General features: G+C 47.9%; 1 protein-coding gene across 1 annotated transcript in view; it reads left to right on the top strand.

Annotated features, from left to right (window-relative positions):
• Positions 1-13,784, top strand: part of CACNA2D4 (calcium voltage-gated channel auxiliary subunit alpha2delta 4) — a 128,640-nt gene that overhangs the window by 98,391 nt on the left and 16,465 nt on the right. The window contains exons 27-30 of the mRNA XM_039383152.1: positions 4,069-4,130; positions 5,306-5,320; positions 7,748-7,792; positions 8,759-8,821. Of these exons, the coding sequence (XP_039239086.1) occupies positions 4,069-4,130; positions 5,306-5,320; positions 7,748-7,792; positions 8,759-8,821 (185 nt within the window). The remainder of the gene's footprint in view (positions 1-4,068; positions 4,131-5,305; positions 5,321-7,747; positions 7,793-8,758; positions 8,822-13,784) is intronic.

A 13,784-nucleotide genomic window follows, 5' to 3' on the forward strand; every position in this document is an offset into this window, starting at 1 on the left:
AGTGAAGGGGAGACAGCAGGGGAGAAACCAGGGGGCCTGGGAGAAGGGCACCCCCTTTCCACCAGTGCTCCAGAGATGATGGGGGGATGGCAGCGTGTCCAACTGAGAGGTGCCCACGGTGGGCTGGCCACATCCTGTCCGGCCACAGCGGGTGTCCCCAGAAGCTGCTTGGGTGCAGCACAGCCCTGTGTCTGTTTTCTTGGGGATTCAGGGAAAACTTGAGGAGTGCTGGTAGGAGATAGTTGGACAAGGGGAATGGGTGAAAGAGAGGTGTGTTTGCATCCATTCATTCCCCTGAATTTTGTGTGCAGCAGGGAGACTGTGCTCAGCCGTATGTCCAGTGCAAGTGTCGGGTGTGGGTACACCCGTGCAGTAACAGAGGCATTCCCTGCCCTCCCCGACATAGCCTGCTGGTACAGGGGTGCAGTAAACAGCTGAATCCAGCCCACTGCCTCTGTCAGTATGCCCTCTGTGCTCTCCCATGGGCTCCTACAAAATCAGACCCCTCTCTTGCCTCCCTCCAGCTTGCTGAGGACCTCGGTTGCTCACATTTGCAGGAATGACTCTTTTGCTGATCTACTTGAACTGCCTCTTCTATCAGGTCCAGTGTCATAAACAGGCTGGTTTGGGCCTTTTGTTCATTTTCATTTGTCTGGAAGTTATTTTTTAAGTAAAATTTTTAGAGGACTTAAAGTAAAATTTCGAGCTGCTGGCTCGAGAGGGAAAATGGGAATATTTCAGAAACAGGTAATGGAAAATGCAAACAGACAGTATGGGCATGGCTGCTCTGGTACCTTCTTCTACTTGAATCACAGGTTTTATTTAACTATTGGACTGTCTGCCATGCAAACAGGTTGTGAACAGCAAGGTAAATCTTGATAAGCACTCTGCAGGATGTAATCTTGCAACTCTTTGTTATGCCTTTTTGTTGTGCAGCAGGCCCAAGAGTTAAATCTTGGGGAAAGCTCCTTATGAGAACAACATATGGATAAATCAAAGAGAGAAGCCAGAGAATGCAGACAGAAAGAGAGGCAAGCAGAGGATGAGCTAATGAAGCAGGCATGCTCAATGGAGGGATGAACAGGTGGAGGGGAAGGCTTTTATTTCCGTGCACAGCTCCAGAGAGAGCCCACTGCAGCCATGGGTTTGCAGGCAGGGTGCCTGCTGGTGGGAAGTAGTGCACAGCTACAGCAGGTAGCACAGTGTCAGCACAGTGAAGCAATGTCTGCCTGTGCAAGGTGTTCAGCAATGCTTGTCCTCGTCTTTTATTTCACTTCTGGGATGCTACAGTTGCACAGGTTACTTGCACATTACTAGGAATAAAACTATTATCCATGGTGTCTCTGAACACTCTGCAGAGGCCATTCATCATTTCATAGACCTCAGATCTTCCCACTGCTGCAGCTTACTTTTGCCACCAGAGCAAAAAGGCTCATTAACAATCAGTTATAGTGTGGAACAAGCACGGAGGAGTTTATTTCAGTTTTCTCCCTCTCACCTGAGCTGTAGCATCATCCTTACCTCAGACTGAAGTGCTGCTTTCCTCCTTTCTCCTTGGCTTCACCAACACCGTGAAGATGCCCAGGCGACTATTTGTTACTAGCACTGAGGGGGTGGTGACTGTGGCCTGTTTCTCCTCAGTTCCCGTGTCTTCCTCAGGTCACCCGAATGTGTGAAATTTTCTCATGGTTCTTGCCAGTAGCTGTCAATCCATGCCAACTGGCAAGGAGTGGTGCTGCCAGGCAGAATGCGAAGCCATCCCCCCCAGCACGGTTCCCTGTGATGGATACCATCCAGACAGACAAACCTTGCTGCGAGGCAGAAGAGACCCCAGCTTTGCTTTCAGCAGCCTCTTCAGGCTGTGCCATGATGTGAGGAGGAGAGTGGTGCTCACCACACCTCCATGGATTCCCCTAGCTAGAAATGTGTGCTGGACCACTGGGAAGGAGAAATAGGGCTAGTGTAGAGAAGATGAGTAAGTCCAAGCCCTCTCCCCTATGGAGAGGTTAGGGCTGAAAAGATTGCATCCAAAGGAGAAGGCTTGCTGTCAGACAGCACAGATAGGTTACACAGGACTGTGGGCAATGTGCAAAGAGGAATTAAGAGGGCTGAGAGACTCCACTTTCTGTCCCTGCCACTGGCCACCCGCGCAAGCTTCCAGGTCTTCTTCTTCCTCATGTTTCAGGCAACTCTGTCCAGGTTTGGTATGTGCTACTCATGCCTCCTGGGCAGAAACAAGGATTCACAGCCAGGGGCTAAAATCCCTCTGAAGAACAATTTGAGACTAAATGTTCCCACTTGCAAAAAACATGAGCCGCTGAGTATGCTCTGCATTGCAAGGTTAGTTATGTAGTTATCCACTCCTCTTCAGGTCTCGTAAAAACTCCATGTCCTGGGTAATGCTCAGCCCCATTGATGTGATCTGCTGTGATAAGGAGAATGGCTCTTTCTTGAGGTGGTTTGGAAGGATGGCAATGAATTTATTTAAAGCTACATCCCAAATGGGGTGCGTGGGCCTCATTGGACTCAGCAGCAACAGCACCGTTTCCCTTCTGTCATGGACTGCTGATTTGTCAGCAGGGGCACCAAGCCAAACCATGCCTGCAGTAGCCTCGCTGAAGGTGATGAATCTTCGCCCAGGCTCGACTCAGCCCTGTCCTTCCTCCTTTTTTTGCATTCTTTGTCTTGTCTGGTTTGTGCTCTGTGAGGCTCAGGGCAATGCAGCTCTACGAAATCATTCCTTTCTCCCGTGTACAGGCAGTCAGATTCAGTTTACAGCAGGCAGAGGCAGGTTAAGAAGTGTGCCTCTGATACGTGGGATTTTGTAAGATGTACCAGCAGTGGGAATGTGACAAGGACACTGGTATAAAAGGTAGAGCTGATGCCGGGTGCCAAGATGCGTCAAGAAAATACACCATTGCATACTCCGATTTTAATTCATACCCGTCTGAATTAGAGCATCAGTTCATACTGTTAGTTTAAAAGCACCCACATGGCATGATTCAGATTTAAAGGATCTCTTCCCCCCTTTGAAGCTCTTTCTAATTCAGAGGAAATCTGTAGAAACAGCAACACTTCATCTGCCTGATATTGGCAGTTGTGAAAAAAGGCTCAGAATCTCCCTCTCTTGTGTTTCTTTTTCTCCCTCACTTGCACTTTATATTCTATTTCAAGGTCCTGCTTGAGGCTGTAATTCCTCCAGAGCTCTAGGATTCAACTAGCTGACACACAGCCCAGTTGTTCCCCATCACCGTGCCAGGCTGTGCACGGCTGCGCTGGTTGTTACATGTGCTCGTGGGCAACCTACCCGGGGACAGCTGGGTCGTTCTGTTACAGAGACCCTGCGCCGTTTCTTCTCCTGCCTTACTTCAGGAACACGATGCTGGGAATAGAAGAGAAATTAAGCCAAGAAATTAGGGCACACTTCATTAAGAGACACGCACACACGGAGTTCTGCTTAGCCCACCGTGCGCTAGGCTGGGACGGGGTAACAAATCGCTATTCCTAATCACACTTTCTGTTAAGTGACATTCATAATTCTGTGCATTTGTAGTGGCTTAGGAGCAATCTAAATCTCTGTGATTTCCCCTTGAGACAGGTGGGTTTTCAAATTAATCGCTTCCTCACACTGGCCTACTTTATTTCTGATTGATGCTGCGTGGTACAGGACTTGGGGCCAGGGTGATCACAAACATCCATTCTGACCAGGCAAATCTGAAAAAGACAAAGAGGAAAGTTCATGATATCCTGGGGTGTCTTGGGAGGAATTTTTATTTTCTGTTAATTTGTTTGTAGCTTCGTAGTGCTTAGTGTGAGGGAGGTCTCAGTACCTCAGTACAGTCAGTGTCCCCTTTTCCTCGCCCTTGTTAAACCTCTGACTCTCACTTGGCAGTCTGACTCAGTGCTGATACCCTGATGCTTATCGTTCACACTTGGAAGCAGGTTGCAATTGTGATTTCCATGCCATCACCTTGGGCAAATGTTTACTCCTCTTTTCCTAACTTGTACTTGTCTTTCCTCTCTTGCACATTCCTCTCTTCATTCTCCCCTCTTTTTTGTTTCCCATAGCGGTGGGTGTGCAAATTAAGCTGGAGTTGCTCCAACGCAAGTTTTGGATGACCATGCAACAGGTAGGAGCATCAGCAGTCATGCAGAGAGACAATTTAATGCTCTTTGTCAGCAAGGTCGATGCTATGTTACATCACATATGACAGCATTTTGATGAGGGCTTTTGCAAAATTCATATTAAATGATTTATGAAGTAGATTAGTTTGAAGTCACACATTTCTGTAATCCTTTGATGGCACTAATGCCATGTGAGCCGTGAGTCTGCTCCGCAAATGCTGTGTTGACAGTGTCAGCATCCTGGCCTGGCATTAGCTCTGCTGCATATGACACATTTAATTGTAGAAATATGTTTCTGCTCATTCAGCCTTTCAGAAACCTCACGGAAATCTGCGATTTTGGGCTCACAGAAAAAAAATTCTACTGCCTTCTCTTATCTTCTTGATAATGATAACAAAACACTACCAGCTTGCCAAAATAAAAATTATTTACTCCAGGGATAGGCTTTTGGTGTTGTCCTAATTTTGGACACTCTTGCTGGACTGAGAGAGTGGAATAATTAAAACACCTCCCCCAGTCTGAGAAGCAGGAAAAGTGAAACACCTTTCCCTTACCACCCAGGGGCTTTCTCCCCAGGCTTTGCTTTCAGGGAGGTCTACTGGAGGGGTGATTCTGACAGGATTAAAGCAGCACGCAGGAGAAGCAGCTCTTTGCTGTCAGGGGAGGGAACTGTCATCAGATGGGGATGACAGAGGAGATGAGAGGGCAGGAAGCTGCTCACCGGGAGTGAGAACACGTGGGGAACAAAAAATCCCAGAGCTGTCTGGGGGTGGCAGGAGCATTCTCACAGGTGGGCAGATCACATAAACCTAACCTGAGCTAAAAAGACTCCTGCAAAGCAAAGGAGAGCATCCTGAAGCAGCAACAGAGAGCATCATTTAAAAAAAAATCTCCTGAGGGCCATACCCAGACAGTTCTCACAGAAACAAGCCCTCACGGGTGTTAAGTGAAACTGAGAAGCCTTATTAAAGAAGCTAAAGGAGGCCTGTGTGCCAAGTGCCTGCAGGCCATGGCCCTGGTAGATGCTGGTATGAAAAAAGCGTGCGTGTGCTTTCCCAGGACGTGACCGCCGTTTGACAGAGGAATGACTAACAGATTTTGTTTTCCTTCTTTCTCCCTCTCCTGCTTCACTGCATGCTGTGCCTCTCTGGATGTCCACGCTGTGCCTCCCATCTCCCAGCCCAATGACAGTGATGTAAGTAGACAAAAGCTGGGGACAGGGAGGCATCCTGGCGTGGCCTCGCTGCAGCTTGGCTTTGTAATTGTGTCATTTGTGTGCCAGCATATTATAGGCACCGTCCCTTGTCTGTAGTCACTGGAGATGGTCCAAACCTGTCAGAGGCTGTGTTTGTCTTCACAGTAATTAAGTGTCTTTGGCAAAGCTGAAAGTGCTCTGGGTCACAGAGACCTGACCAACAGCAGGAGGATGCTGTGAGGTAGTCTGGTCTCTGAGGAGGGAGCTGTGCCCGAGGCAGCAGATGTGGTTTCAGAGTAACCAGGGAGCACAGTTTCAGTTCTGCCCCCACCTCAGAGACTCTGCAAGCTGCCAGTGCTCTCAGACCAGGGTCCTCACTGTGGTGCTGCTGCAGTATGGCCAGCCCAGCACTGGGCACTGCTAGAACTTCTCCAGGTCTGGAAGAGCAGCGGCAGTGAGACTTGGTCCTCACCCTGCTGAGGAAGATGCTGTAAGACACAGGCCTTTCTTGTGGGAAACCACTCTGGTTCTGGGTTTCTGTTCTGACATCTGAACTCCGATCTCTGTATTTGTTATCCCCCAAGGCCATTATAGTGGTTTGTTGTGACCACATTTCTCTGCTGACCAAAGGAAGGAAACCACCAGGGTGAAGTACAGGGCCACCTCTAGGAATACATCCAGGGAAACAAAACAACCACATGCTGTTTTGTGGTGAGGCAGGGGTGAGACGGTGCTTGCAACCGTGGATAAAGGAATGTTCCTAAGCCAACCTCCCTAGAGCCTCAAAAAGCCAGCTGGATTCAGAGTGTGAACATGTGATATTGCAAAGCCGTGGGGTTTGAGGCAAACTCAGGCATCTCCAAGCCTCCTCTGAAGTTAAGCAGAGGGACAGCAGACTGAAACTACTGGTTGTGTTCTGCAAAGCTCAAGAGGAGAAACAAATTCTAGCTGAAAGTTATGGTCTTGTCGTGGTCTGAAATGGCAAATTCACCTCTTGTTATTGAGATTCATCCAGGAAGGGGATTGGAGTTTATGTCTAAGGGTTTTGAGAAAATAAAGGGTAGCTGGCTGAGAGCAGACAGGCTGTGTGCTATGCCAGTGTCCTTCCCTGACCCCAAAAATCCTCTGGCAGGAAGGGGACTCCGTGTACAGAAATGGCATCACCATGTCAGCTTTCTTCCCTCTGCTGCTGGAGAAAATAGAATTAAAAAATAACATGAAGAGACAGACACATGCAGCCAGGGCAAACTCCAAACAATTATGAAATCAATAAGCACCTGAAGGGCTTTGTTACTCACCACTTAACCCCTCATGTCCCCACCCGGATCACTGTTGTGAAACACGTCAGGTCCGGTACACAGAAATCCTAAATGAAACAAATGGATGTTGCCTTGGGCTGCATGAGCACCATTCACATCCTATTTTATCATTAGCTGTCTGGAGAATAAAGAAACCAACAGCAACAACAAAAAAAATATCCCTGCCTGAGAAGAATCCTATCTAAAATACGCTTAGTCTGGATACTAACAGATGCAGAAATGCATGCAGGTTTCTCACTGGTGCACAATAACCTTCACTTTTGCCCTTTCTTGACAAGTGGCACCTCTGCTTGGAGCGCAGAGGTACTGCTGGAAGCATGTCAGGGAGGCAGGTGCAGGATCAGAGCCCTCAGCAAAGGGGATGTTGCTCAGAGAGGTAGAGAATACGAAGAGCTACCGAGTGGCCAACTTGTGCCTGCTGTAGAGCTCGTCAAAGAAATGCCAGCTTAATTGCAGAGCTTTATGGGGTGCTGTTACGGAGACCTTTAGCTCAGCAGTCCCAAGGGGGAGGCTGTAAGATGAGATCATGCCATGTGCTGAGGGATACATTCAGTGCAGGTAGCTGGGTGTGCAGCTGCAGGCTGAGCTCTGGGTGGTGGGAGCCCGAGATGAGAGGCCTTGAACTGGCACTGACCCTTTGCACGACAAAGGGCACAGGGACCTGTGGGCCAGCCAGGTGTCGGGCCACCCAGAGGCACAGCAGGAGCCACTGTCTCACCAGAAAGATTCCAGACTATCACACTGTCAGGGTTTAAAAGCCGAGGGTTTACTTCATTCAGGGTCCCTCCTCAAAGGCATCAGCTCAAGCTCTTTCTGTGTTACTGCACCATGAATAAATTGTTTTAAGGTTCTGGATATCTGAGACTCTCCTATGGGAAACCTGGAGTCAAACCAGCAGGGAAAACTTGTCTGACTTGTGTGAGAGTGGGGTGTGTAGGGAGTCAAGTGGCAACGCATTGGGTCACTGGAGCCACCTGCTGCAAAGGGGCTTCAGTATCAGCGGGGAAAGTCTCTGGTAGTGGGATTGTGAATGCCAGAGTGGCTCGTGCATGATCAGACAGGAAAGTTTCCTTAACACCACGGTTAATGCTCCACTTTTCCTTTCCAGTGCAGTGCCTTCGACGGTGCCTGTCCTCTCAGCTGTCAGGATGATGTAAGTTGCCCAGCTTTCTTCTCTGTACCTATGATGGGTGGGACTGCCTACCTGCTCTGTGGAGATCTCTGTCTCCCAAAAAGAAAAGTATTTCCTGTTGTTTCCTCACAAGAGATTGCACAGCTGGGGCAGGACCTCATGCTAACAAGAAAAATTTGCAGTTTAGGTCTTCCCATCAGCTGTGAGAGGCCAGCTGGGCCAAGGCAGGGATATGGGGGCTCCAGCCAGTGGCTCTAAGGAAAGTCTGTCTCCTCTGTCTCCCTGGCATCCCAGACAATATTGAACATGATGATGATGAACAGGAAAGAGGAGTTGTCATGCCACTCTCATGACATGTGCTGGACACCTCTCTTTGTGTTTAAGCCACTGCTTCAACCTTGTTCCCAGGAATATTTGGGACAGGAGCTCCTGCCCTGAAGAGCGGGATCACCAGAGATTTCTTGTTGTATGTTCATGTAGGATTTCCTCTGCACCCTAGTTTTTCTCTGCAAGACCTAAGGGTTTTCATCTAAATTCTGTGCCTCCATTTCCTGCTCTGCAAAATAAAAATAAGATCAGCACTGATACTCAGTGGTGAGGAGAGGGTTATTTCATGAGTGGTTATAAAACTCTGAAACCTAAAAATGGAAGGCATTAGACACCATATTATTAAAGAGAAGAGCTCTCCCAATATCCTGTCTCTTCCTGAAGCATACCTTGTCTTAAGTGTGTCTCACAGCCTGCTAGGCCTGCATGCAGCTCTGGCAAGAGGCAATCTCTGTCACAGCTCATGAACTAAATACCTCAAAATGGAGGCAGAGAGGGAAAAGTCAATTGTGTAAAACCCGTGGTAGCTGAGCCGTGGGGCTGGCACGGAAATGCCGAGGCTGTTGCCATCGTCACAATCCCACACCGCCCCATCCTGGGCACGCACATGCAAACACGGAAAAAGCCATCTTTAATATTGATTCTCTTTCATCTCTGCAGATTCTGAATTGCTTCCTCCTTGATAACAATGGCTTTATACTTGTTTCCAAAATACCTGAAGAGGTAAGAGAGCATAAGGGAAGGAGGAGGGGTGGGGTTTGCTTGTTCCTGAATAACCCACCAGAGCCGGTTTAAACAAATGCAGTTCAATTGTGTAATAAGGGTGGCTGTGGTGTAATTAAATTCAACTGTGCAGTGAGGGGGAAGCCTCCCAGCAGAGTGACAGCACATCCTAGGTGAGGAAGGAGTTTGCAGTGATAAGTGAGGAACTAGTCAAAATACCTTTTTATCAGAAGTGAGGAAATTAGACTCCTTTCCCTTGGCACAAATGCTACTGAAAGGTGATGCGAGACAGTCCCAGAGGGCAGATATGCCAGGGAAAGGGGAAGGGAAAGGGGAAGGGGAAGGGAAGGGAGTAGTGCTTTTGAGCACTTCTGAAGTCAAAGCAGGTGTTCTTCAGGAAAGGAAACTGAGGGGATGATAGGAGCAAAATGATAAAGGCAAAAATTAAGTTGAAATCATTTAGGCAAATTGGAAACCAGAACACGCCTAAAGATCTGAAGGATTTACTGGACTCACAGAGGTGAAAGGAATATGGGAAAAGGCTCAGAATTGTAATAAAAATAAGGTGTGTGTTTCCACAACCATTTCTAGGGAGATGAAGGAGTGCAGTTTGTGATGTGACATCCTGTGCAGCCTGGGTAAAGTCAACACTACCAGCCACTACATGATTTAGCTATACTTTTCTGTTCTCTGATAAATTCACCATACAACTATTTCCTTAAAAATAATAAAGCCCCATAGTTCTGGATGTCAGAAAGTGATATGTTGGAACAGTTTCATAAACTGCAAAGCAATAAGTCAGTAGTAAGAGTGGTCTCACAAAAGAAACGGGAAATGAAGCAGCTTTGTTACTGACAGAAGTGTGGATTTTCATTAAAATTGCCATTGTACTGGAGTTAACAAATACAGTTTGGGTGTTTCCAAAGGGCAATAGGTCCAAGCCCAGAAATTATTTTTTTCAGGATGTGACAAACAGGTTGAAATGGAAACCAAGGTAACAAAACTCCCAACAGATGTGATTGGGACAAGCAGCACAGCTTCTATAAGGAAGAAAACTTACCATCTATATTTTTTGAAAGCGAGAAAATCAAAATATAAGGGAGACTGGGTGACCTACTGCTTTTCAGTTCCGTTCAGCCTCAGAGTCCCTTACAAGAGACTGTTGAAGTTCTGGTGAAAGAGTGAAGCGTGAAGTAGCAGCGTTGATCTCAAAGTAGCTGGGACAGAAAAGAAAGAAGAGGAATTTTTAGATGGATATTTAGACGGAAAACATCAGCTATGTGAGTCCCGTGGTTTCCCACCTGGACTTGTGTTAATTAACATATTCAGAATAGGCTGGGAAGGGAAAAGGTGAGATTGTGCATCCCACAGGCACTGCACAGGGAGTTCAGAGAGGCCAAGACGGGAACTGAATCGGCAGCACAGTGGCACCAGGGGGTGATGCAGACAGATATCCAGGGAGGCATACTGCAAGGAAAAACCAATCTCTTTTCTGTAGGAAAGTGACCTACCCAGCACAGTGAATAGTCCAGTAAAACGGCCCTTTCAATTCTGTGGTGTGCCACAAAAAAAAAAAAATAAAAAAGAAAACTGGAAAAATAAGGGAGAGAAATGCTGTAAAGTTGTATTGGCTCCCTGCTCTGGGAGGTCAGGTCCTACTGGATGTTCGGGATGGGCTGATAGTCTTAGGAATTGATGGTTCCTCTTCTGACTCCCATGGCATTTTCAAAGGTGCTTTACTGAGTCCCATGACGTGTCCATCAGTGGAGACAACTACACCCTTTAGCTACCATGTGTCCTGTTTGTCCTCAACACCATCCTCCTGGGTTCTGTCTCTGTATTTTTTCCTGCATCTTATGGAAAATGGGGTTTCCCAAAAGCTCATCTCTGAAAAATCTGACTAGCAGAGACATAGCATTATAGTGGATTTGGGTAAATTATAAATTATCCACATGCCTCCAAGATCAGGCATTTTGGCAGGCACCAGAGCTGTTCTCCTCCAGCTGTTACCTCCTCTGACCTCAGAAGGTTCACCACTACTTTTCTTCTGATTTCTTTATCTTGTTCCAGTTGCTGTTTTTATCTCCTGGTGGCACCATGAGTGTCCACATGGTTAAACTCTACAGGGAATTCAAGACAGCAGCAGCATTAAATCAATACCCTGGTTTTCACAGCTTTGTGACCTGGATTTTGCTTCATGGGATCCTTTGCTGCAGTGTGGCCTTCCCTGCCCCATCCCACACTCTTTCCTCAGTGCATCCTTTAACATAATGCCAAAACCAAAATCTCCTACCTGGATTTTTGTGGGTATTTTGCCATTCTGGAGAAGTCAGCTAGTTCACTGCTCTCCCTCTCTGCCCTCACCAGCAAAAGTGGCTCAGCTGCCTGGGTCAGGGTTTCAGCCCAGCAGCATGGAGAAGGGCAGCCTGCCTGCACACTGCCTGTGCTGCACCTCCAGCTGAGGTGGGAGTGAGCTCATGGGATGCCTAAGGAATGAAGGTGCACAGGTGAACCATCTACCCTGCTGGGCCATGTGGGCTGTGGCAGCTCCAGCACCAGCAGGGCCCCATATCCAAATGCCTACATCCCAGGGCAGAGTGGAAGCTAACAATAGTGGAGAGGTGCCAAAGTGCCTGTGTCCTTACAGCCCCCGAGCCAGAAGCTGGTGCTGGAGACCCTTTCCATGGGCTCTGAGATGTTTTGTTCCATCTCTCTGCTTGGTCCTTTGGGACTGTGGTGTTTTATGCTGCATTCAGCACAGAGCTGCCCACTGCCTGCACCTTCTTCTTGGGTGACCACTTGTGGGTCCCTTCCAACTCAGCATATTCTATGATTCTGTGAACCAGTTCCCTCAGGAATGGGGTGAGGACAGCATGGCTCAGGCCCTGCTCCCCTCTGCCCTTTGGGACGGGGGATCGGAATGGGGGGTTGCCTCTAATAACCTCTCTATGAAGGAAGCAGGAGGCTTGCTGGCAGTCAGAAACCACCAGAGAAGAGGGACTTCTTAGGATTTTAATGAGTGACGAGTTGGAAACTCCCTGCGAGATTACTTGGGGAAGAGTGGGTAATCTCTTAATTGGAGCTAATATCTCCTCATCGGACTCTGAGCCCCATCTGGCTCAGAGGAAGCAAAGAGTTAAAACCCAGAGTCAGGAGAAGGGAGCAAGTGAGGGAGAAGACCAGGTGATCTAGAGCAGGGGAGGGAGGGAAAGTGGGTGGCAGGCTCAGGCTGTGCTGCAGGGAGGACTCTCAGTGCTGTGTTTCAGCCAATGTTTGCAGCCGTGGCCCCACGACCACCCCTGAGTTTTCAGCCGCCTTCCGTTGCCAGTCGTAGGCACAGCTGTGGATCACAGGTCTTGAGCTCCCTCCGCCTGCTGCATCCAGATGTTCCCTCACTCACTAAACCTCTTTTTCTAGGTCCTGCCTTCTCCCTGAGGCATTTTGCACAGTGTGTGTGCAAGCTCTGCCCAGGGTGCAGGGGGGCAGCTGAAAGGCCAAGGTCCCACCAGGGCTGGGCAGAGCTTGTGGAAAAGCAAGGGCCATTTGAGCCATGCAACAAGGAGGCTGCCTGCTTTCCCAAAGCCTGGCTTATTGGGCAGACCCTGTTTGTTTACAGTTTTTGAATGTACAAAAAGTGTAAATTGCTCAACGAGCCAGCAAAGGGTGGATGTGCATTGTCTGTGAGCAGTGATGTAGCTTTTGAGCCATATGTGTGCTCTGGGTTGCATCTCTTTCCTGTGCATAGCCTGTATGTGTGCTTGTACACTCAGCTGCAGGAGGATGTGATACAGCATGTGTCACATGGGTGCAGGGGGATGAGATACAGTGTGGGTCATGCCGGATGTCAGAGCGACGCTTTGTGCTGTGAACCTCTGAAATTGCAAGGGCCTGTGGAAACCTGCCCAGAGATGGGAGTCAGGAGAAGCACAGCAGAGGGATGCCTAGGAGAGCAGCAGTCACTGGAGGAAGCAAGTTGTAACGAGAGCTGCTTTGCAAAATGTTGCTCTGGTACAGGACTGCTTTGGTCTCTGCCAAGTGATGCTTTTCTGTGTTACTTCCTGCACAGGGTACCTAAAACAATACCAAGGTTTGAATGTCTGGTTTGATGTTAAAGGCCAGTTTGCAGATGCTTTTCTGAACACACTGCCTAGGCTATACTCTCATTTATTCTGGTAGCTCCTCATTCTTTTACCTGTAGGAATGACATCCTAGCTGGAGAAATTTGGTCAGACATCAGCATCTCTTGACAGGACAGGACCCATTTGCAGTCTTGCAGTGGCCCCCTCCCCTCCCCTTGCCACACTGTCCGCAGCTTGCACTGTGTTAAATCCAGCGCCTGCTGGGTCTGCAGACTGGTATTAAATGGAAGCAGCTGGCCTCTTCATCATCCTAATCAGATTGAAAGAGCAGGGACAGTGAAAAAGTTAGTGCTTGCTCAGGCACATTTTACTATGTCTGAGACAATTACAGCCTAAATGCTCAAAGAGGAGTTGATGTTATGTATCGCTTTATACAGCGAAATGACTTCTAAAGCCTGTTGGGAAGAAGCTCATAACCATGTAACACTACTTTTAGATGATTACCATGTGATCTTAGGTAAATCTGCCTAAGGGTTCAGGTTTTTCCAGTCAAAATGTCCCACTCAAATAAATGAAGTCATCTGTCATCTGCTAATACATGCTAAATGACTGCTAGCCTATCAGTGGAAAAGCAAAACGTCCCCCCAGACTGTGTGAATGCTTCCATAACACGTGGGAGCTATTTACCTTGTCAGGATCCATGAGCCAGGAAAATAGACAGAGGACGGCTCATATCTGATGAATATTTTATTTACTTGCCTACAAACAAAGTGGTGGACTCGACAGATTTGAAGCATTTTTGCAATAGATTTGTCATGGTTTAGTAGTCAGGAAAGGTAGAATTGTTGTGTTTTTGAAGAAGTCTTTAGAGCAGCAGTTCCCAG

This window comes from Pipra filicauda, unplaced genomic scaffold (assembly GCF_003945595.2).
Source record: "Pipra filicauda isolate LSUMZ 115617 unplaced genomic scaffold, ASM394559v2 scaffold2_size9829703_pilon, whole genome shotgun sequence".
In the NCBI taxonomy this organism is placed as follows: Eukaryota; Metazoa; Chordata; class Aves; order Passeriformes; family Pipridae; genus Pipra; species Pipra filicauda.